The sequence below is a fragment of the Tenebrio molitor genome, chromosome 1, assembly GCF_963966145.1.
Source record: "Tenebrio molitor chromosome 1, icTenMoli1.1, whole genome shotgun sequence".
NCBI lineage: Eukaryota > Metazoa > Arthropoda > Insecta > Coleoptera > Tenebrionidae > Tenebrio > Tenebrio molitor.
Window position 1 is genome coordinate 46,438,522 of NC_091046.1, and position 25,258 is coordinate 46,463,779.

Consider the following 25,258-nt stretch of genomic DNA (forward strand, 5'->3'; position numbering starts at 1 on the left):
AAATAAAAGTTTTTTGGAATTCATTTTTTTCCTAAATTTCAAAACTACATATTTAGAAATTTTCAATGATAATTATGACGGGTTTAACTGGTTTAACCAGTTTAAACGATTAACTTAAATTAATTTATTACTCATTTGAATAAAAGGCAGTAGTTAAAAGCAGTTCATATTTTAACAAATTCTTCTTGTTGAAAATAACTAATTAACAAAGTTAACCTAACTGGTTTAACCATGAGCTAATTAGCCTGGTTGAACAAGTTAACTGGCCTAACAAATTATCTAGATAGTTTTTTAGGCTGTTTAACTAATTTAACTGTCAGATAATTAACCAAGTTAACCATCTTTAGTTGTTAAACGGTACAGCTCTAATTGAAATTTTTATTTTATGGTTAATAAATATTAATTTTTAAATTGAAGAAAGAAATTAATCGTACCTAAAGAAATGAATTTCTATTGGTAAATTTTGGATCAGAAAATTGCAATTGCAAATAATTTAATGGAAAAAATTAATTTAAACAATACAATTTAGCGTAGTAAAATAATTTAGTAGCGTAATCTTGTTGCTCGACATAAAGTGAATGTAATTAAAGCGTAAAACAAATATTGCTTACTGTTTCTTACACTGGGTCGAAATTATTACTTGCGTAAGTCATACATTTGTCTGAAACTATGAAGATCTCTCATATCTCGAAGAAGCAAGGAAAACATTATTCCCCGAAAAACTATTAAGAGTTTACGAACTTCAGGTTAAGACGAAGTAGTTAAATTGTCTAACATAATATTTACACAAGAAACTGATTTTTAAACACCTCTTCGTTGACTCTCCAACGACCAGACTGAAATGCTCCTTCCGAGACCAAGTTACCACTGCCCAATAATAATTTTTTATTGATGGAAAAAATATTCACCCAATAATTTTGAATAGTTTTTTCATTATTCATAATGCGTCTGTACCGTCCATCTGACTGTTTTCTCACGAAAAGCAGCTCCAGATGATCGTAAAGTAATAATGAAGAAGTTTAAGCTAATTAATTATGACTTTAATTGAAGGGTAGGTCTGGAAAAAACATTGTTTTAGGAAATTGTTCTGTTTCAGATCTTTTCGGTGAGCAATTAAAGTGAAATTTAATAAGAGGGTTGGGTCCTAATTATCAGGAAAATTAAGGGTTTATTCGATGAAATGTATTTCAAGAAAAATGTGAGCACGCTAGGTATTAAATGCGTATCAGTTGATAATTCAATCTCACGTTAGATAAAAATGAAATCAAAATCTTAACAAGTTATTACAACAGAATAATAGTTTTTTTCTAGGACTCTCAAGAAACTGTACTGTATTTCACTATTTTTATTGCATAAAACATTTTTTATGGTATTGGTGAAAAAGTAAGAAGTGTGAAAGAAAGTGATGTAGCGTCTCGTTATTTCACTTTGGCAAGTATGGGCACCGAAATAGTCGCATTATAAGAGTGCATTGAAAACAATCGAAATCGTCTCGCGATTGTTTTTTTTAATTATAATTAAAATTACATTGTATGGAACTGATGTACAAAGTGTCTCTTCACTCATGGGATTGCCGCACATTTCTCATTCGTCAAAAAATACTACTTTATGCATTTGTTGCATAAATTACGTTTAAGTTTTGTGGATTATTTATTAAATGAATAAAGTGAGTGATTCTGTGTAAAAGCCACATACAGGGTGTTTCTGAAATAGGTACATTAATTTTAACTGGTAATAGAACTCGTCAAAAGGAACAACTTTTCCATCTACCATTTTGCCGAAAAACGATGTTTAATTTAAAAAAAAAAAAAAAATGGAGAGATTTTTCACTAAAATAGCCCTACGCCACTAAATACTGCAATGGCTAATTGAGATCAGCGCTAATATGAAAAAAACATCCATTTTCATCCAGAGAACGTGTTTTAACGCAGAAATCGAAATTCAAATAAATCTACCCGTATAGCAAAAAATCCACTTTGTAAGAATCTGGTTGTTTCAGGTTTTTAGGTAACTTAGTTTTGGAGATATGAACGGTTTTAGGAAAATCTTTCCTATTTTTTTAAGTCATTACGCAACGTTTTTCGCCAAAATGGCAGAGAGAAAAGTTGTTCCTTTTGATGAGTTCTATTACCAGTTAAAATTAATGCACTTATTTCAGAAACACCCTGTATACAAGGTGATCAAAAAGACAACAAATCAAGAGTGCTACCTCATCTTTTGTTTCATCGAAACGTTTGTCTTAGATTGATCGTACGCATATGTATCCTTGCTATGCACAGTCGTTTTGTTGGTTGCCTAACTTCTCGAAAATCTATTATTATTAATAGATTTTTAATGCTTTATCTTCAATGGTAAAGCCCATTTTACCACTTATTCTGGAATAATTGTTGCTTACAATTACAGTTACATCTGTAAACTTTGCCGAAATCGAAAATTTATTTTCTAGGTTAGTTAACACCAGTACATCGTTGACGTTTCTTTGACATTTCCGCGAAAAATCTTTGTTTTCTTTTTGATCACTTTGTGTGGTCCTTATAGAATTACATTCTTTGTAAACACTGTTATGATATTTTTTCTATTGATATAAAAATGTTTTGCACTGTGCTGGTTGTACAACATTGTACTGTTGGTTTCAGAAGTAAAATGAGTTCCGTTGTCTGTCTACAGATTTTTTTCCTTTACGAAAACTTTTTTACAAATTTTTTGGTACCGACATGACAGGACCAGTGACTTTGGAAATTGTGCAATTTGGGCATTTTTCTTTCGTTTTAAATAACTTTTACTTCGTTTACGATAACTTTTGCAAAAGTACACCGATTTCAAGATTTCTTCCTGGAAAATATTTTGTACTAGCGAGGAGTTCAGGTTTGTTGATTTTAGTGCAAATGGGATCAGGGGTTTTAGGACGCGTGGGACTACAACAAGCGCTGCGCTCGGGCGTGTAAACTTCCCACTTGTAAAAAAATAGTGCATAAATAAGTATTGTAATTAAAAAAAAACAACTCGTAAACAATGAAATGGAGAATAGTTGAAAATATATTTATACAAATTGGATGTTTCCGTTTTGTTTGTTTAAAAATATATTTAGAAAATATAATATATTTTCCTCACCTTAATCTCTGCTTCGTTTCCGAACCGACAGTAGAAAAAAATTTGCAGCGTCATCGCAAAAGCGTAGGATAAAATCGGAATACTGTCAATACTCAAAGGATCGACCTTATCAAAAGAAACCTATCAAGAAAAACATTTTTTTTCAAAGTAGTTACTCACCAAAGTCATTTGAAACATAGTAAGAGCAATGGCTAAAGAACTAGTAAAGAATTGCGCTAATATGATAAAGTTGTATGATTCGTTACTATCTTGAGCAAAACTAAAAATTTCCAAAACGTTAAATAACCAACTCTTCCGTTTTCGTACGTCATACCGTAAAATCTTCTTATGGTGGATGATACAATCGGTCAAGCTTCTCTTAAAATCAGTCTCGTTGTCTCTCGATTTGGGAAGTTTCTTCAAATCGTCACACAAAATATCACACTGGCTTCCAATGTACATCATCAACGCAGCAATCAAGGAATCTATGTTCGTATTAGCCGTGGCCAAAACCCACATACTTATCACTTGACACACGTAGGTGATCTCATAATAGGGTGAAGTAGTAGTGTTGTAAGGGTACCAAGAAGGAAGTGGGAGTTGTCTGTGCCCACCGGAATTGTTTATCAACGGCGAGATGGTCCACATGGACAAAGTTGTCACCACCAGTCCGCAAAACACCACATACGTGACCTTCCACTCGTTCAAACTCTTCTTCGCCAAGTCTTTCTGCTCGGCGGTTTTGGGCTGGAAGAGGTCACAGTTGATCGTCACCGTGAGCTGTTTAAGCGTCTGGACGTTGTAAATGAAGAGAATTGATTTGACCATGACTGCTAGGTCTGTGACGGTCAGGTAGATGGTGGCTGTCAGTACTTGTAGGTCTGTGTAGACGTAGAAGATGTTTATTACTCGGAAAACGTTGTAGAGTCCCATTACGAGAACTGTGATCACGAGGGTGTACAGCCTGTAGAAGTCGTGTTCGTCGATGGGCCACAGTCCCACCAGTTTTAGGAACAAGATGTTGGGTCTGATGGTTAGTTTGAAGTCGAATTTTTCCATCATTTCCAATGGCCAGAGTGTTCGAAATAGAATCTTTTGGCAATTATAAATGATTTTAACAACAACAAAAAAATTGTTGGCAAGATAAATGCAGTAGTTGTGCCAACGTAAGATTTTCCGGTTTACACTTATTATTGTTAGTATTATCCTGAAAATTATTAAAAGCTTTGGCAATAACCACGTCTTGCAGCACAGGATATTACACAAGAAACTGACTGGCACTTCTTACTCATAAGCTGTTGCCGACCAACTGGAGTGAAGTGCTGTTTCGGAGACAAATAATAATTTGTTATCGATGGGAAAAATTTTCACTCGATAATTTTGAACAGGTTTTTTCATTATTCATAATCCATCTGACCGTTTTCTCACGAAAAGCAGCTCCAGATGACCGTAAAGTAAAAGCGAAGAAATTTTAGCTAATTAATAATGACTTTAATTGAAGGGTACGTCTGAGAAAAACATCATTTTGGGAAATTCTACTGTTTATAAGCAATTAAAGTTAAACTTAATGAGAGGGTTCGGTTCGAATTGTCGAGGCAAATTAAGGGTTTATTTGGAAAAATGTATTTGAATAAAAATCTAAGCACTCTAGATGCGTTTCAATGCAATATCAGGTTTAAATCGTGAAAGGATAAAAAACACACGTGTTAAGAATGGCGAATGGAAACGCAGTAAATGTTTTAGTGCAGTGGATTGTTGTAGGATTTATTAAATAAATAAAGTGTCGAGTAATTTAATGCAAAACTGTCACATATTTTTCTTATGATAAATAAAATAAAAATAAGTAAATTATATTTATTTCCGTATTTATCAACTTATGAAATACTCAAATCTCACTTTTTAAAGGATTACTCTTACAAATTGTTCTCTTTCTTGGTAACAACGATATGGAATTTATTTTTGTTTTGCTTTTGTTGCAAATATTTTTTTGCATATGGTAATGAAAATAGCACTTTTTAAACGAAAAATCGTAGTGAAAGTAGCACTTTTTTAAACAAATAATCGTGGTGAAAATAATATTTTTTTGTATCATTTTATTCCGTCTCCTTGGAGATGATTGTCAAAGCATACCTACTTTTTTTAAATTTTTCATAAATTCTTTTAGGCCAAATTTCTCAACTTATAACGATATGCAAAAAAATTGCGTTATGAAAGTCTCTTTTTTCACTCATTTGCTAGATTAACTCGGGCTACACCTTCGTTACTCAAACTGAAAATTCATGAAAAAAAGTATGACTTTCATAATTAGTTGTACAAATAACTATAACACGTTAATCTAGACTAAAAAGTGGACGTACGCGTATTTCAAAAATAAATAAAATAGTGCTTTCAAAAGAATTATCATTATCCGTAATGATAAAATAAAATCCTTTCAATTATACAGGGTGTCCCAAAAAAAAAGACGAGTCCATAGCTCCCTTATTTATCGGAGGATTTTAATTATCTATACACCAAATTAAATGGTTGTTAATAAGCTACAAAACGGCTCAATAAATTTACGTATAGCTCCAAGGGCTTCAAGACTAAACTGTCAAAATATTTTTTTTCAAATGGGATTACATACTTTTTTTTAGTAATTCTGATAGAGATTTTAATTCTGAAAGCAACAATGTATCACAAGTATAACTTCACATCAAAAAATAACACTAACTTTTGAAACAAATGACGAACAGCAAGCGAGAAGCTATCAAAATGCATTGCGTTACAATGTAATAACCAAATTAAGGTAGCTGGAAAAACAAATGATAAATAATAACATGTGGGATTGCGCAGATATGCCGCCAATGTTTAGCGCAAAATGGAACATAGACGATAGTAGCGTTTTTTTACATTTTTTTTTTGTGAATTTTTGGTATTTAAGTGTATATTTGTGATACATTGTTGTTTTCAGAATAAAAATCTCTATCAGAATTATTAAAAAAATATATGTAATCCTATTTGAAAAAAAATATTTTGACAGTTTACCCTTGAAGCCCATGGGGCTATACTTGAATTTATTAGACCACTTTGTAGCCTATTAACAACCATTTAATTTGGTGTACAGATAATTAAAATCTTCTGATAAATAACGGAGTTATGGACTCGTCTTCTTTTTTGGGCACACTCTGTATAATCACTTATAATACCACGAGTAATCAAAGTTATGTCGATTATTTTTGTGGTGCTGTCACGAATGTCACCCAGGCTTGAATTTGAATATCGCGAGTGCGAAGCACGAGTGGTATTCTCAAGCGTGGGGGACATGAGTGAGAACACAACAAAAATAGTTCACTTAACTTTCGACTAAGAGTGGTATTCGAGGGACTATTCAACGAACAACATTTATAATAAATTTTCCTGATAATCATCACTAGTGAAAATAACCGATAATTTTCTGATTGGACCAGAAATGACAAATCGTGCATTTTTATTGGAGAATTTGTGTCACATGACATGTGACTTGAATAGTCAGGAATGATTTCAAAATGTGAAAATTGTTCTATAGTCTAGTCACTGCATGAAGGCACCCATTCACAAAAATATCGAGAAATTATATGCCATTAATATTTAGCGTAAAATAATTCACAACGAAAATCAGTGGACAAAAAATATGCAATTGCAAAAGAATTATAATTTTGCGATAATAATACACGGCAAGGCAGTACTTAAAAATTAAGTATTAAAAAGTTGAAAATTATTGGAAATTATCTCTAATCACAATTAAAAATTTATTGGTAGTATCTACACAGCGAAATATATGTCACGCGAAACTGGAATATTTCGCGGCGCTCTTTTGAACCTATCTCTCACGTCGAAACAAATAATTACAATTTCGTTGTGATTTTTCTGTAGAAAATGTTGTGCTCCACAAAAGACCTGTATAATTTTGCTTTACCTGCTGTAGTTTTCGCTACGGAGGAGAATAAAGTCGAAAAAACGTAATTTTCAAAATTTTGAAATTGTTTCAAAAACTTCCCGAGTGTTTCCTCCTGTGCAAATGCGAACTAGAGGCTAACAAACCGATCTGTACGTCATATACAGGGTGATCAACAAGAAAACAAATCAAGGGAGGGTCTGTCTTAGCTTAATCGTGCACATATTTATACTTGCTATACACAGTCGTTTCATTGGTTGTCTACTACGAGTACCTCTGAAAAAACTTTTTCAAGGTTAACATTGTTTTAAAACTGAGATTTCTTTGACACTTGACCGAAAAATCTGCTTACCAGTGGCGTCACGTTTGGCAATAATGCTGGTAAATTATAATTCCAACGTCTAAAATTCATGAGGTATGATTGTAAAGTAGCGTTTGAGACCACAGAATGTCTTGAACGCTTATTTGCATAGGATTCCGCTACGACATGACCGATAATTTGCAACGCCTACTCTGATTTGTCTTCTTTTTGATCGCTTTTTATTTCTTATTCTTACAAGCAAAATAGAATTTGACTGATCTACTAAAATTCTCACCTTAATTTCCGCTTCATTTCCAAACCAGCAATACAAAAGAAGTTGTGTGGTGATGGCGAAAACATACAATATATGAGTATAACTTTCGTTACTAAACGGAGCGACCTATTCAGAAAAGTGTCACAACTTTACAACTGAAACATTGTTATCTCAAACTTACTAAACTCAGCCGAAACATGGCCAATCCCACCGTGACAGACGTCGTAAAGAACTGCCCCAAAACTATCCCGCTGAAAAACTCATTGGTATTTTCGGCAAAACTGAAACATTTTTCCGTTGCTTCCTCTCTATTTTGTATCCACCTCATACCTTAAAATTTTCTTGTGGTGCTCAACGCATCGAATCAACATCACATTGTATTCCGATTTAGTCGCCGACGAGTCTTCGAGATTTCTTAAATTATCGCACAAAATATCACACTGTGCGCCGGTGTATACCATCAAAGCGGCCATCAAAGTGTCGACGTTTAGACCAGCTACGGCCACCAAGAACAAGCCGATGACTTGGTGCAAATAAGAAATTTCGTAAAAAGGGGTCTCGGTGGTATCGTAGGGGTACATGGCCGGGATGGGTAGTTGACGCTTGTGGAAGGACTTGTCCAGAAGTGGGTAAAACAACCAGAGGAAAACAGTGACAATGACTAAGAACCAGTAGGTCCCGTAAATTTTTCTCCATATGTTTAGAGCTGGCGAAACCAGATTTATTTGTTCTGCAGTTGTTGGTTGAAAGAGATCATCAGTCAGAGCTCTCATCAGTTGTTTAATAATCCTGCGATTTCTTATAAAGTACAAGACTTTGATGGAGCCCAGCAGGGCGGTCCAGACAATGAAAATGGGTTGCACCAAAGCTTCCAAATCAAAGTGGGCGAAGACTAGATATGCTATTTGGAACAAAAGCGACCCATCGATGAACACGAACACGCAGATCAAAGCGTACACGGTGTACAAATCAAATTGGAAAACTCCTTCGTTCCTGGGCCACAGCCCCACTACTTTCAGTGTTAAAATGTTCATTTTGATCGCGAGGGTCCAGTCGAATCTGGTCATTTTGCACACTTGACAGCTTCAAGACTTGTTACTGAATGCGGAGAGAGAGTGGCTCCGGTTGAAACGAGGGAAGCGTTATTTTTTATTAATGCCGGAGAAGAAAGAAATTTTCATTTGGGCTAATTACTTGTCGCCATTGTATTATTCATGATTTGTTTTACCGCCCTGACGAGAAATAACTTGAGAAGATGATTTCTCTAATTTATTAAGGCTATAATTGAAGGGTTGCTACATAAAAGATTGAATATTTTTAATATTTTGGGAAATGTGAGTCCGTTTGTTTTTGTTGGTCAAGGGATTAGGATGCTAATTAGCGGTTTGGTTCTAATTAGAGGAGTAGCGTAATTGGGGGTTTTGTGAAAAAATGTTTTAGGAAAACGGTCGTGTTTCATTATTTAACGATAAAATCTTCGATGGGAAGGGAAAGAATTTGTTGGATCAGTTTAGAGACTGCGTGTCAATCAGGTATTATAAAAAAAATTATTGTTTACTGGTCTGGTAAATGGAACAAAAAATTGACATGAAGTGTTGTCAGATGTGGCAAAAGATGTTAAATTAACACGAAAGAAGGTATTGAAGTGCAAGTGTTATGTAAGTGTTTTTATTATTTTAGCGCCGTCGAAACCTTTTGAAAAAAAATTAACCAGCAACAAATTGAAAAAGAACTTTTTTGTCAACATTTATTTCTATAAAGTTGGCGCGGAAGAAAATTACCAAATTGCGAAAGAAACATCCGCAGGATTGGAAGTGATATGCGTTAAGGTCCTTACTGTGAAATAATTTGAAAATAATTTTTCCTGGGATTTTTCAGTTTTGTTAAATCTGATGTGTTCGATGTAATTATTTAAAACGCAAAACATTCATCACGACGAGTCATCTGAGGCGTGAGGTGTGTGTATCAATTAGGTTATCGGATGGTTTTTATTAAATAATACATTTTATTTCTTAAACCATCAAGTGAATAAAGTGTTCTTTTTTTTCTAGTTATATCCCGTTAATTATTGCTAAATAAAGCCAACAGAAGAAATATATAAAATGCAATTGTTATTTCATTATTTGTTTAATTTAAGATAATAAAATGATACAATCCCAAATTTGAAGCTATTTTCTCGGTGGAACTTTAATTTTGGAGCAAAACATGTTTTCTAATCCTTGTCATTCATATAATGTGACTGTATTAAATTATACCTTCACTGTATATGTATTTACTGTTACGTAAAACTATTCATTACACACCACAGTGAGTAATGACTCTTTTGTCCACGGATTCTGATTATAGAAAATCCAGAGCTCTGTGTTACTTTTATCAAAAGGTAGGAGTATTACCACACAAGCTTTCTAGTTGATTAATGCCCACATACTCGTACATCAAACGGGCGTGTTCAGCCAATTAAAGCGCTTGCTTTCATCCAATCAAAAATGTTTATCGCGATAAAAACGTCCTGTCATGTGTCAACAGTGATTAAAATTGCATGCTACTCCTGTTAGATTCTCAAATTGTTTTTAATAATTGTGTTTTTAATAACTGTATTATAAATAAATAATTGCCTAACGTTAAAGTTTGTTTTCTGGAATTAATCTTGCCAAAAATAACACGACCTAATATTTTATATCTGATAAATTTCCCAATTTTCACTTAAATATTTTTACTCGTTGATATTTGGGCATTTTAATTCCCCTCGAGCTAAAGCTCTCGGGCCTAACCAGAATAAAAATCCCCAAATTTAACTCGTAACATTGCCAAAGAAAAAAGTTTTCGTGAAATTGAAAAATTTATCCGATAAAAAAATTAGCTCTTCTTATTTTATCTTCGATTAAATCATTCTTCTTCCGCTAAATAATACAGGGTTATTATGAATGATTGTCCCATCGCAGTTGGCGTTGAATGTACCGCAAGACATCGCCGATAGGTGGCGATACTGGCGGTAGCTTTTACTAGCTTTTACCGCCGGAAATCTGTCTAATAGTCTGTCTCATGTTGCGAGGCTGGCGGCACATCCAAAATTTGTGTGGTTTAAAAAGCCAACTGCAATGGGACAAACCCTGCACAACCATCATAATATGCGTTTACTGTCGACTAATGCTGTTCATTATCCACGGTCATGAGTATAGTGACTTATTACTCCACAGGTCGTGACCAGTCACCAAATTGCATTTGCAAATTATTCTACAGACTATACAGGGTCATTCACGTAGCTCGTTCGTTAGAAACTTTCTGATTTCGCAAAATCGTATTAATATGAAAATTGGTAACTGCCCCACGTTGAAATAAAATATTTTCAAAACGGCGCGACTTCCGGAAATCGGTGGAAAGTCCCCATTGTGATTTCAAATTTGAATTCTAGGTTAAATTTTCTTTTGTCAACACTTATCTGTCATCGTTTTTGACCTGTCATTTTTTTCGAAAAAAAAACGGGGTTGAAGGGCTTCATTAAAAAATTTCTGAACCATTGAAAATAAATAATTGATTTTAAAAAAATTGAATTCCAAAGGGTTTGGCCGATCTTCTGCCCTATTAGCAATATTTTTTAATGTTTCGTACACTACTGCAATTTTTCAAAATTGATAATTAAAAAATATCGAAAACTTCATTTTCTTAAATGGCAACTACCATTTTTGACATCAGATATAAATGTAAAATTTAATTTCAAAACCACTTTTATTAACATTGTGTATGCCTATTTCCAGCCGTTCTGGCGTAATTTCAATTTTTTTAACAAAATATTCTTTTTTTTTATCAAGCAATTGCTTTATTTGAGTCTTTATTCAAAAATCGCATTGTAATAAATAGTATTTCCGGAAGTGTCGCCATTTTGAAAATATTTTATTTAAACTTAGAGCAGTCGATAATAGTCGACTACCAATTTTCATATTAATACGATTTTGGTAAATCAGAACGAGCTACGTGAATCACCCTGTATGGTTGCTGATACAACCCTATATTCATTTGTCATTATTTTTTTGAAAATATCGTAATTCGCGAGTCAGTGTACGTTTTTTTAATAAAAAGCATTCTAGCAATGAAAATGAAAATTTTTAGAGTCGTAGAGAAAGTATCCTATTGTATTGGGTGTTCATTTAAATTTCTTCTCAAAGTTGGTGTTGAACAGTGCATTGTGAACACACCACGGATTACAGATCACGGATCAGCTATTTAAATCTAACCTCACTTGTTGTTGTTGTTGTTTGTGTTTTTACTCTCCAGATCCGTTCACAATCGACTCTTCAACGCCAACTGTGCGGAGATATTTCAATGAACACCCGATACTAGCGTGCAATAGCTATTACGCACTCTGCGTCTTATGTAGTAAACTTCATCTTCGTGTGTAATAGCCGTCATTACAGACTCGCTGAATTACACTATAGGTAAACTTACAAAAAAATGGTTAATTTTCTCACCTTCATTTCCGCCTCATTTCCGAACCAACAATACAGAAGAAGTTGTACGGTGACAGCGCTCACGTAAAACAGAAGAGAATAACTTTCGCTACTTAAAGGATCCACCTATTTAGAAAAACGTCAAATCTGCACAACACGAACCCTCCAAACTTACTAAACTTAGCCGAAACATGGCCAATCCTATCGAAACAGACGTCGTAAAATATTGTCCCAAAACGATCCCACTGAAAAACTGATTGCTATTCACGGCAAAACTGAAACATCTTTCTGTTGTTTTCTCTCTACTTTGTATCCACCTCATACCTTATAATTTTCTTGTGGTGTTCAATGCATCGAATCAACATCACATTGTATTCCGATTTCGTCGCCGACGAGTCTTTCAGAGTTCTTAAATTATCGCACAAAATATCACTCTGTGCACCAGTATATACCAGCAAAGCGGCCATCAAAGTGTCCACGTTTAGACCACCCACGGCCACCAGGAACAAGCCGATGACTTGGTGCAAATAGGAAATCTCGTACAATGGAACGGTTTTGGCATCGTAGGGGTAGCGAGCCGGGAAGGGTAGCTGGTACTTGAGGAAAGACTTGTCTAGGAGTGGATAGATCGACCAGAGGAAAGCCGTGGTACTGACCAGGACAAAATAAGTCACGTACGTCTTCCTCCATATATTTAGAGCCGGCGAGACCAGATTTATCTGTTCTGCAGTTCTCGGTTGAAAAAGATCGTCAGTCAAAGCTCTCATCAGTTGTTTAATGATTTTGATATTTTTTATGAAGTATAAAGTCTTGATTGAGCCCAGAACCTCGGTCATGACTATGAACATGGGTCCCGTGATTGCTTCCAGATCGGAATGGGCGAAGACGAGATGTGCTATTTGGAATAAAATCGACCCATCGACGAACACGATCACGCAGATCAAGGCGTACACTGTGTACAAGTCAAATTTGTAAACTTCGTCGTTTTTGGGCCACAGTCCCACCACTTTCAGTGTTAAAATGTTCATTTTGATCGCGAGGGTCCAGTCGAATCTGGTCATCTTGACAGCTTCAAGACTGGTTACTGAATGCAGAGAACGAGAGTGGCTCCGGTTAAAGCGAGGGAAGCGTTATTTTTTATTAATGCAGGAGAAGAAAGAAATTTTTATTTGGGCTAATTACTTGCCGCGGTTGCATTATTCATGATTTGTTTCACCGAGACGATGGTAGAAAAGCTTTCTCTAATTCATTAAGATTGTAATTGAGGGGTTGCTCCATGAAAAATTTAATATTTTCAATATTTTGAGAAATTTAACCCCTTTTGTTGTTGGTCAAGGAATTGGGACGCTAATTAATGGTTTGGTTGAATTAGATGAGTAGAGTAATTGGGGGTTTTGTGAAAAAATGTTTTAGGAAAACTGGAGTGTTTTATTATTTAAAAATTAAATCTTTGTGGGAAAAGGAAATAGGGCCGTTAGATCAGAACTGCATTTGTACTAGTCTGGATGTTGTGGTGTTAATAGGATAATAAAATGGCAAAGAAAGGAAAATCTGAAATAATCTGCGACAACACTCAAGCTAAAAAGGAATCGCGAAGATAATAAGTGTTAAATGTGACAAAGGACGATTAATTAACAAAGATGAGGAGGTAATCGAGTATGGTCTTTAATTGTTTTATTTTAGCCTGACAGATTTTTTAGAAAATAAAACAGAATTTTACCCAATATGTCAAACAAGAAGTTTTGAAGGAATTTACAAATTACCAAAAAGAATACTGTTTTTAGAAGAGACTTTTTGTATTTTTAATTTAAGAATTAAGTAGAAATGAAAAGAAATTTGTTTTGGGCAGTGCAGTGTCTAAAATTTTGAAAAATGTGTTGCAATAAGGTTAATTTAAATTCAGGAAAAGTTAGTATTAAACCAAGTGTCACTAAGAAGTGTTAATATTTTCCAAACGAGCTTTTTGGTTGTTTGTTTATTTTGTCTGATTGTGTAAATGATTATGTAAAAACGATTGAAAAAATAATCAATAGTTGCGTCTCAAGTGCATTCACACACTCAACAATAGTTATTTGGATCACTAGTCCAGAAAATGATATTTTGCGAGTGTGAGTGGTATTGCGTAGCCAAGGCGCTTAGCCGAGGCGCAACACGAGCACTCGTAAAACATTTTCTGGACGTGTAATCCACAAAATTTCAAGCCGACAAATTTAAATCATTGTTAAAAAGTAAAAAATTAATATTAATGAATTCAACCAAAGTAACTTCTATGTCAAACTTTGTTGACATTTAAGAATCATGCCAGCTCATTCTCTAGCGAATTTTTAACCAAGGTCACTTTTATAAGTACTAGGCCGGGAATTTAACGTTCCCGGCGGATTCTGAATCATGCAAAACCGTCGACAACGGCCGGCGGCTTGAAAAATTATTAACAACTTGACATACACGAGAGATATTTTGGTAGATTATTTTCCACAAGAAATGTAAAACACAGAATAATAAAATCATGAATACGAGAATACTATAGGTAGTATATTTTATTTTACATAAAAAAAAATAGAAGAAAACAACGTGTTCTGAAGATAAACCACAAACTAACACCCGATATATTTTTGAATATTCATGTAAATATGTCTTTTTTTCTTTGATTTAATTTATTTTTTAATATTGTATTTTTTAAACCCTTTCGTTTCCATCAGCATTTAATAAATACAGTTTAAGAATTTAATTTCTTTATTGATATAGTGGTTATAGGGCAAGATACCTACTTTTTTAGCTCCCATTAAGTAATGCATTCGTTATATTTGTAATTACTACTAAATAATGCCATTCATTACCCACGATCGTGAATAATGACTCGTTACTGCACAGATTGCGACCAATCGCAAGATTGCATTTGTAAATCAGTGTATAGGGTGTAAAAGTGTCTCTAATACATTGCAATATTCACTTCTCATAATTATCTGGAGTTATTAGAATTCGCGAATTAGTATACGTTTATTTATTAAAAAGAAGTAATACATTAAGGAGAATAAAAAAGCAGAAAAAGTTTCGTCGTCTATTCGCGCGTAATCGCTATTACCTACTCGGGTGACCCCAGATTTAACACTAGTGAGTAATAGCGACCACTACACGCTCGCTAAATAATATACTGTTACTATTATACTATTATAAAAAAAAATTCTGTTACAAATGCGCAAGAACAAAAGTGTGCAATTGTTTCCCTTTATACAGTTTTTTTTTTGTTTTTGTTTTATCAGGCAGAAATAATCTGTTGGATGTTGAAATTCAAAATGGAATTCAATTTTAACCATTTAGAAATGCAAAAAATCAAATATGTCCAGTTTTAACATACTTAAATTATATTTCAAATCTCTTTGTTGAAAAATAATAAATATTTAAAAACAAAAATATGTTACGCGGTTTCTTTTTTAATTTGCAAACATTTTCGACTGCAATATTTAAAGTGATAAGGATTATCTCACCTTGATTTCTGCCTCATTTCCAAACCAGCAGTACAAGAAGAGTTGTACAGTAACGGCACTAATGTAAAATATCAACGAGTAACTTTCACCTGTCAAGCCAGTAATCTAGTAAAATAAAAAGTTGTAAAGGAATTCATATAGGCACGAATCAAACTCACCAGAGTCAGTTGAAACATGGCTAGTCCAATCGTAGCGGAACTAGTAACAAATTGTCCGAAAACTATCGTCGTGAAAGAATTATTACTACTTTGGGCAAAACTAGAAATTTGTAAGACCTTGCAAAATCAATTTTTAAGTTTGTTTGTCCTGTTTTTACCTCAAAATTTTCTTGTGACGTTTTAAACACCGGACAAACATCCGACTGAAATCATATTGACGATCTTGAAAACTTCGCAAGTTGTCAGACAAGATGTCGCACTGGGCCCCAATATACACCATCAAAGCGGCCATCAAAGTGTCTATATTTAAGCTAGCAATGGCCACCAAATAAATCCCAGCGACTTGGTGCAAATACGCGATTTCATAAAACGGAGAGACTCCAGTATCGCAAGGATAACGCGCCAGAAACGGCAACCTGCAATCCTTGTACGACTTGTCCAAAATTGGAAACACCGACCAGAGAGTGACGGTGCTACTGACCAGGACCCAAAATGTGACGTAGGTTTTGGACCAAATGCTCAAACCAGGCGAAACCAAATCTATCTGTGTCGTGGATTTCGGTTGGAACAATTCGTCGTTCAAATCGTCTATCAGTCCTTTGATCGTTCGGATGTTTCGCATGAAGCAAAAAATCTTCATGGAACCAAGACTTTGGGTAACGATTATGAAAATGGGACCTGTCACAGACTCCAGGTTCAGATTGTCGAAGACGATGTGCATCACTTGGAATAAGATTGAACCGTCGATTAGTAAAACCATCGAGATTAAGGCGTACAGGGTGTAAAAATCGAATTTGTACCCTTGACTAGGCCACAGTCCTACAGTTTTCAGTGTCAAGAGGTTCATTCTGATCGTCAAAGTCCAGTCGAATTTTTCCATTTTACTATAGTAAATATTTACTTGCACTTGTTACTAGCTTGGCGACTTCCAACAAACTGACTGGTTTGTTCTGGGGCGAAAGAGAACCAAGGTACACTTTATTTTTTATTAATGCTACCCGAGAAAAGAAATTTGTGTTTCTCTTGATTACCGCTCGGTTTTTTCATTATTCATGTTTCCGTTCGGATGAATGTTGTCTCACGAGATTATCGTCGAGAATAATAAGGTTTTGTCTAATTAATTAGGGATGTAATTGAAGGGTTCAAATAGAAATAAATGGCGTTTTGAATATTTTACATGACCCCTTTTTCGTTTTGTAATAATTATGAGCTTAATTGGCGGTTGCATTTGTAGTGAAATGAAGAAAATTATTAAGGTCAAAATGTTTCGAAGGGAACGTTTTGTCGGTCAGTTTTCTTTCTGTGTCAGTCTTGAGTTAAATTAAATTCATGAGGAAAATCTTAGCCAAATGATTCTATTTTGTTGCACAAATTGAAGAACACAATACAATTTACATTATTAGGTATATTTAATTGCAATAATTGGGTAAGTTCTGTATTAACCCAGGTTTTGTATCTTTCTTTCTCCTAACTTGTACAATTTTTAGTACCAGCGTGGGAATTAAATTGTAATTTTACCAAATCGTAGTGTATCAATCTTCTACTAACAATACAACAAAGTCCAAATTGAGAAAAATAAATCAATACTGTGCGTCTAAAGAGAATTTTTTTCCGCACCGTGAAACAAATTACTTGTTCTACTCATATTGTACAATACTGTAATTATTAAACTGTTTTTTATTACATAACAGGGTTCATTACCCACGACCCGTTGAATAATAATTTCAAAACTCACGGAAAATATCGTAACAACACAAATTTTAATGCAATTGTATCAAGTGTGCCAAGTAATAATTGTAAAACGTCTGTTTCAAACGTGAGTTTGTCTAATAATGAAACTTGTTTATCAATTTCTCTTCATAGTCTAAAATAAGTATAGTATTCTACTCGCGGGTAATGGTCATTACTCACTCGGATCAATTCCGTCACTCGCCTTCGGTTCGTGTCACAAAATCATCTCATGAGTAATAGTTCTTATTACCCGCTCGTTGAATAATATGATAGTATCTTACAGACCGGCGAACTCTGTAGTAAAATTTGTAGTAAAAAGTATCGCATTTACTCACGTGTGATGGCTACTATACACTCGGATGAATACATCACTCGCCTACGATTTGTGTCACAAACTTTATCTTCTTGGAAAATAGCCAGCATTACACGCTCGTTAAATAATGTACTATATCTTGTTCAATAACAACTTTATATAGAGTGAGGTTATACTTTGTTAAAACACTGCTATTGTTTTGCTCTTATGTCTTTTATAGATTCTGTGATCGCCTTATAAATTCAAATAATAAATAAATCCTGCACGAGGGATATCTTGGCAGACTATTTCTTGAAAAATATTTAAAACTTACACAAAAATAAATTTATGAATGCATCATTTCAAACATTTTTCTGTAATGTTTTTCATCTGTGCCTTTCAAAAAATGTAGATCGATCCAGCCAATGACAACAGTAATTATTGCACTAGTGCGATTATAAAATATTACACTTGTGCACTAATATTTGCTGTCAAGTGCAATCCGATTGGATTAATTTTTTTAAAGGAAATAATCACACTTATTTAGCAGCCAGTACACGAGACAATTATTTTTCGTAACAACATGATGCGCTGTCCCGGTAACATTTATAATATCTGCGAAAAATTTCCGTTAACGTATGGCGTAGCTTCATTAGCGGTGAAATTATACAGGGTGTCGCAAAATTAACGTATTCCAAGTCGGGGGTCTTTTACGAAAAAATCTCAGGAATCTCGAAAAAATAAAATAAAAAATATAGGGGGGGTCTTTACAAAGATATATGGGTCTGAAGGTTCAAACGTTTCATCATGTTTTCTTCAAATAAAAAATATAAATGGTTGACATTCATTTTGAAATATGGTGAGGATGATTATGTAAAATATTAAAATATAAATGAAAAGAGATTTCTTGAAAAAACAGCTTTATCTTGAAAAAATAAAAGTTTTATTTTTCCAATTTTTGTTCAAAAGTACAACATAGCTAGAATATTAATCAGGTACTTTTGAACAAATATTTGCAACCTTGATATTTTTTTCAAAGTGACAGCAATTTTTTTTTTACATTTTTACTTGGTCAACAGGATGTCCCCTACTAAGCCCCGAACTCGGAATACGATAATTTTAAGACACCCTGTATATGTCAGACGCGATTTAAGTGAGGTTAGATATCCGAAGGAAATATCGAAGCTTTCGTTTGCGAGAAGAGAGAGAAAGCCACGGCCTACTTGACCACATATTTTTTTGAACGCTCGTTACACTATAAGATTAGTGCAGAAATAAATATCATCCCGTTTAAACATTTTTATTTAGTTATGTCTATAGAAATGCCTGAATCATGAGTTTTTAAGAAATATTGCTGAGATATTTTTGAAGTGAACCACCCCAGAGGATGTTCTAGATGGTCATGGTTTTGGTTCAGGAAATTAAAAAAAAATACAACTCTCACCTTAAATTCTGCCTCATTTCCGAACCAACAGTACAAGAAATTTTGCGTCGTCACAGAACTGACGAAGAACAAGAGAGAATAAAATTCGCTACTGAACGGCTCCACCTTGGAAAATATCACGTCAAAGAAAATTTCCAAATTTGCACAACTCACCACAGTCAATCGAAACATCGACAGTCCACTCGAAATGGCACTCGTGAGAAACTGCCCCAAAATCATCATCGCAAAAAATTCGTTACAATCTGTGGCAAAACTGAAACCGTCACAAATGAAAACAAACCAAGACAAACTCCTCTTGGTACCTCACAATAGCCCTGTATCGCTTCACGCATTCTACCAGTTCCTCGCCAGTGCAGATTTTCTTTAAATCATCGCTCAAAACATCACACTGTGCTCCTATAAAAGTGAGCAGAGCGCTTATCAAAGTGTCTATATTGACATGTGCCACCGCCATGAACCAAATACTGACCACTTGGTACACATACGTCAGTTCGTAAACCGGCGAGCTTTTGGTGTCGAAAGGGTACCACGCCGAAAAGGGCAGTTGGTACTCTTTGGACTTGTCCAAAATGGGAAACACCGACCAGAGAGTCACAGTGATCAGAGTCGACACCGAAAAAGTGTAATATATGATGGTGTAAGATCGCAGATTCGGTCCTACCAGAGCGACCTGGTCGGTGTCTTTTGGTTGCGGTACTTCAGTGCGCAACTCTACCATCAGTCTCTTCAGCACTGCGATTTTCTTTTGGTACACCGAGATTTTCAACGTCGCCAGCAGTTCTGAAGACGTCACAAACAATATCGCTATCACGGCTTCTATGTCCACATAGACGTAGAATATTTCCATTAGTTGGAAAAAGGTGTGGGCGTAGATGAACAAAAATGTGGAGAGCGTGGTATACAGTGTGTACAAATTAAATCCGTAGATGTTGTCGTTTTTTGGCCACAACCCCACAAGCTTCAACATCAAGATGTTCACTCTTGCACTGAAACTCCAGTCGAATTTTTCCATTTTATTCTTGTTAGCAAATAGTGTATCACACTTGACAGTCTTCTAGTTACTGACGAGTTTCTGGCTTTGTCTGGATTGATTTTTTATTGGTGCATCGAGCTAATCAGGTGGTTTTTCATTATTAATTTTGTCTCATCTCACGGAAGGAAAATATTCTACCTGGTAGTTATTAATAACGGTAATTGAAGGGTTGGTAGAAAAATCTTACGCTGACCGAATTTTGAGAACTGTCCCTGTGCCCACGTGTCGGGTTTCTCATGGAAAAATTGCTAATTAGGGGGTTCAAATTTAGGTGAAAAAATAACTTAAGGGAATAAATATTTAAGATATTTGTTGGTCCTAGCCTATAATTAGAATATTAATTTAGTGTTTTCACGAATGGACGTAAGACCTGGCTACCGTTTAGATTAGTTGGGTTGTTGTGTTGTCGATGAGATACATTTAAAATTGTAAATTAAATTTTTTGAAAGTTTAGAATAACTATGCAGAAAGTGTGTAATATGAATACTGATGAGTGATGACTGATGACATATTTGAAATATTTATTTCGTGAAGAATAAAAATTGTAGAAACAACAAGAGAGAGGTAAAAGAAATATGTTTGGATTGTTGAGCAAATGGAGAATTCAGTGTTAATGAATTAGTTATTTATTTAGTTATCTTTTGGCAAAAATTGGAAACGAGAGAAGATACAATTTGGTAGGTAAAGAGAATTAGAATTTTTCGGATAAAAATGGAAAAGAAATTAAAAAAACAAGAATGGGGAAAGTGGTTACGCAAAATGCAATCGTGTAAGTCAGAGTCTTTAAGACAGACATTTCTTTAGTAAAATATGTTTTTTATTTTTAGTAACAGAGTTAAAAATGTAAATAGAAAAAAACGGTCTAAATAATTTTTTTAAATTTTCATTAAACCATAAACATATTCTTCGGTGAAGCTGCGAATTACTTAACTCAAAATTTAGAGGACAATAATCCAGAACAAATAATAATAGATACATAATTATTTATTATACAAGACGATAAAATTGTATTTTATCTTCGAGAGGGTTTTTTAGCGTCGAGACGCTAATTACGCTCGAGAAAATAATTAAATTTTATCGTCGTGTATAATATTCTATTTTTTTTTCTATAGCATTTATACTTTATTATTAAAACATTTTTTAAAAATCATTACTACTAATCGTGTCAGGCTTCAAAATCTCGTTGCAATGAGCGTTGTTAGGGTAATAAGAAAAATAAATTACATTTTAAAATCTCGGTAGTGTGAACGTTGTAAGGGTAATAAAAAAATAAATCACTTTATCTACCCTTGCTGTTAAAGTAGCACTTTATCTACCCTTTGGGGCTAAAATGCTACTTAAAAAGAAAACTGCATTGTAATATACTTTAATACGTATTTAATTTGTAAGTTTACCCCAGCGAGGAGAATAATTACATGAGGGATCAAAAAAACACTTTAGTCGGTTGATATTTAGCACTGTGTAATGCATTTAATCATAGTCGTAGAAGAAATTTGTGCAAAAATATATCAAAATAGAGTAGGCTAGATATTTCTTCTTGATGATATCATGGGTGAAAGCGTATAACTGTCAATGTAACATTATTCAGTACAGGGTGTCTCAGCTAAGACTTTAGAGCCTAATAACACAGTTATTTTCCAGCGGATTTTTGTGAAATTTAAAATGCAGATATTTTAGACGCTGAAGAATAAAATCCCATTAATGCAATCACCCAAGTCTTAAAAACGTAATTTTTACATGCCTTTTAAAAATGTTGAATCAATTAAGATTTACATAAAAAATTGATCGTCAATAAAAAATACTGTAGGGAAAAACTCGTCCTTGAAAGACGTCTGGTTTGCAAAAAAAAGCAAAAAACTGTGTTAAACGTGTCTGCAAATGCAAAAACGTAGACGCGTATGAAACAAACGCGCAATTTTGCAGAATTTTGGTCATTCCTTTTCGCAGAAGCGCTGGTGACATATTTGACGTTTATCTCTAAGTCTTAGCTGAGACAGCCTGTATAAGTGAATACAATAATTGTAAGATAAATGTAAATATTAATAAGAAATATACGAGTAGATATCACTTTACACAAACGTCGTGCAAAAATAGTTAGTCACTGGTGCCCGTGTGGCGTGGCTTTTACTAACGACTGGCGGATATTGACGGATTTGGCCATTTTCTCAAGTAATTATTATTGTTTTATTTCTTCTTACCTTAATTTCTATCTGATTCCCGAACCAAGAATGAATAAATAGCTGGAACGATGTCCAACTGACGTAGAGTACCAGAGAATAAGATTCACTAGTGAAGGACTTGACCTGACCCAAAAAGTGTGACCACACCAAGAAAATAAATCAAACTGAACAACTCACCACAGTTAGACGAAACAACGACACACCGTTAGACAACGTTGCTATTGAAAACAGAGCGAAAATAACAACTGTGAAAAATTTGTTACAATCTTCAGAAAAACTAAAAATTCAAAAATGTTACGTCGACACTTTCAGACACTCTGCTGATTTCTACCTGATTATCTCTTGGTGGTGTTGTACGCAGCTTATCAATTTCTCATTGTAATCTTTGTCGTTGTTGAGATGTTTCAAATTGTCGCAGAGGACGTCGCACTGAGCCCCAAAGAACATCGTCAGAGATGTTACGAATAAGTCGGTGTTGATGTCAGCGATGGACAACGAGTAAATACAGATAATTTGGAACAAATAGGTGATTTCGTACATCGGCGATTGTTCCACATCGAAGGGAAACCAAGACGGAAACGGCAGTCGTCTCTCATTGGTGGATTTGTCCAGAATTGGATAGATGGACCAGAAAAACAACGTACCAACAGATACAATACAATTCGTCCAGTATAATCTTTTCCATAGAGTTAAATCAGACCGAAACAGTCCAATCTGTCTGAAATTTGTCGGCTGGAATATTTCCCCGTTCATCTTCGTCACAAATCGCTTAATTGTGGTGATTTTAAATTTGAAATAAATGATTTTGGTAGAGACGTATATTATTGGCACTGACACAAAAATCGATTCTGTGAAGTCTTCAAGAGTGGCGTGGGCGTAGTAGATGTTCGTGCATTGCAAAATTGTGTGCCCCACGATGAAAACATAGATCAAAATGTGGGCGTACAGATTGTACCAATCAAATCTATAAGTGTCACTGCTGGGCCAAAGCCCCACAAGCTTCAACATGAAGATGTTGATTTTTGTGTTGACCGTCCAGTCAAACTTTCGCATCTTCAATGACCGAAGGCACTGCGGCGTGGGACTAGTAGAGTGATTAATTTTTTATTGATGGCCCCAGATAAATTTTAATTAAAGAAAAACTTCCGGTTCGGAGCTTTTAATTAAAGGAAATGATAATAATTTGTGGGTTTGGGCAGAAACAGAGACGTTGCAGTTTCAATGTTTTGAGAGGAGTTGCATATTTTATGACTTTGGTTGCAAAGGGAATTGGTAATCAGTCGATTTAAACAAGTCGTGAAAAGTTTAATTGGGGGGAAATACATTTTTAATTTGTCTGGGATACGCGTGGCAAGTGAAGCGTTCAAGCAGTTCTCAGAGAGATTCAGCACCATTGACATAATTTAAAATGTTATTTAAAATGATTTGCACAAGAATATTTTTAAGACAGACGAAGGAAGTATTGATCATGTGTGAGGTAGTAATGTATAAATTTAAAATGGGAAAAATAATCACAAGGAATGGGAGGTTTATCGAAGTGTTAGATTTTGGAATGTGTCAAGGACAAGTACATCTAAACAAACAATCGAAGAATAAGCAAATAAACTTGAAACAGCATGATTCCCCTTTGTAGAATATATGAAATTTGTAGAAAAAATAAAGAGAAATAGTTGAGCAAATGAAAAATTAAATGATAATTAATTAGTTATTTATTTAATTATCTTTTAGCAGAAATTGGAAACAATGAAAGATCCACTTTGGGAAGCAATAACATCGAACGAGAATGAAATAAAAGTGGCAAAGAAATTAAAAGAAACAAGAATGGAAGAAGTGTTTTCAGAAAATGCAATCAGTATAAGTCAGTCTTTAAGCTAAACATCTCTTTAGTAGAATACATAAATAGTCTCAATTACATATTTTTAAAACTGTCACTAAACCATAAACATGTTCTTCAGTGAATTATTTAGGGAATTATTTAACTCCCAATTTAGAAGACAATAATAATTCAGAATAATGAATAATATAATAGTATATTAGTTATATTACAGAACGAGTTTTATAAGGGTTGATTTGGCGCACGAGTCCCAAGTGTAGAAAAGGAGCCGTAGGGGAGTTTTCTACGGGACGAGTGCACCAATGCCCTTATAAAACGAGTTTTTTGTTATTTTTTCGAATCTGCACCCTTGTTTTAATTTTTAAATAAAAAAATTAAATTTTCAAATTCTAGGGAATTTTGTATTAATTGGTAATTCAAGGTAACGAATAGAACTACATCTGCAACAGATGTTAAAAAGTAGAGTTTGAACATTAATATTGGAAGTTTTTTGGCGTAAATGACAATAATGCACTGAAATATTGATAAAAAATTTCTTAGAGATCTATTAAACTACGAGAGTTGTAATAGATAGCCATAAACGACTCCAAATTGAATACAATAATAGACCTATTAGAGACGCAAATTCTAAAAATTATCTTCAAAGGGTCTAAAATCGCACCCTTGTGTATCTCTATAGAAACGGTTGAAATAGTTTTTTTTTTTTTTGGTAACCGGACTTGAAACACTTTAAATCCAAGGAGTTGAAATGTCCACAAGCGACTGGACCGAGTCAAATGTAAGGTCATTGGAACCATTTGAAACCAGACGTCTTTCAAGGAAGTTTCTCCTTACAACATTTTTTATTGACGAACAATTTTTTGATATAAATCTTAAGTGACTCAAGATTTTAAAAAGGCATGCAAAAATTACGTTTTTTAAGATTTGGGTTATTGCATTAATGGGATTTTACTCTTCACCGTCTAAAATATCTGCATTTTAAAGTTCACAAAAATCGGTTAGAAAATAACCGAGATATTAGGCTCGACACTCTTAGCTGAGACATCCTGTATATCATTCAGAGTAGAAGGTCTTTTTG

At 34.2% G+C, this 25,258-nt stretch overlaps 2 protein-coding genes across 3 annotated transcripts in view; both read right to left on the reverse strand.

Annotated features, from left to right (window-relative positions):
* Positions 1-25,258, reverse strand: part of LOC138139269 (odorant receptor Or1-like) — a 210,359-nt gene that overhangs the window by 31,405 nt on the left and 153,696 nt on the right. The window lies entirely within an intron of this gene.
* Positions 12,241-13,153, reverse strand: LOC138139303 (odorant receptor Or1-like). Its single transcript, XM_069059533.1, has one exon. It carries the CDS (start codon positions 13,082-13,084, stop codon positions 12,326-12,328), a length of 759 nt encoding a protein of 252 aa, XP_068915634.1. The 5' UTR covers positions 13,085-13,153; the 3' UTR covers positions 12,241-12,325.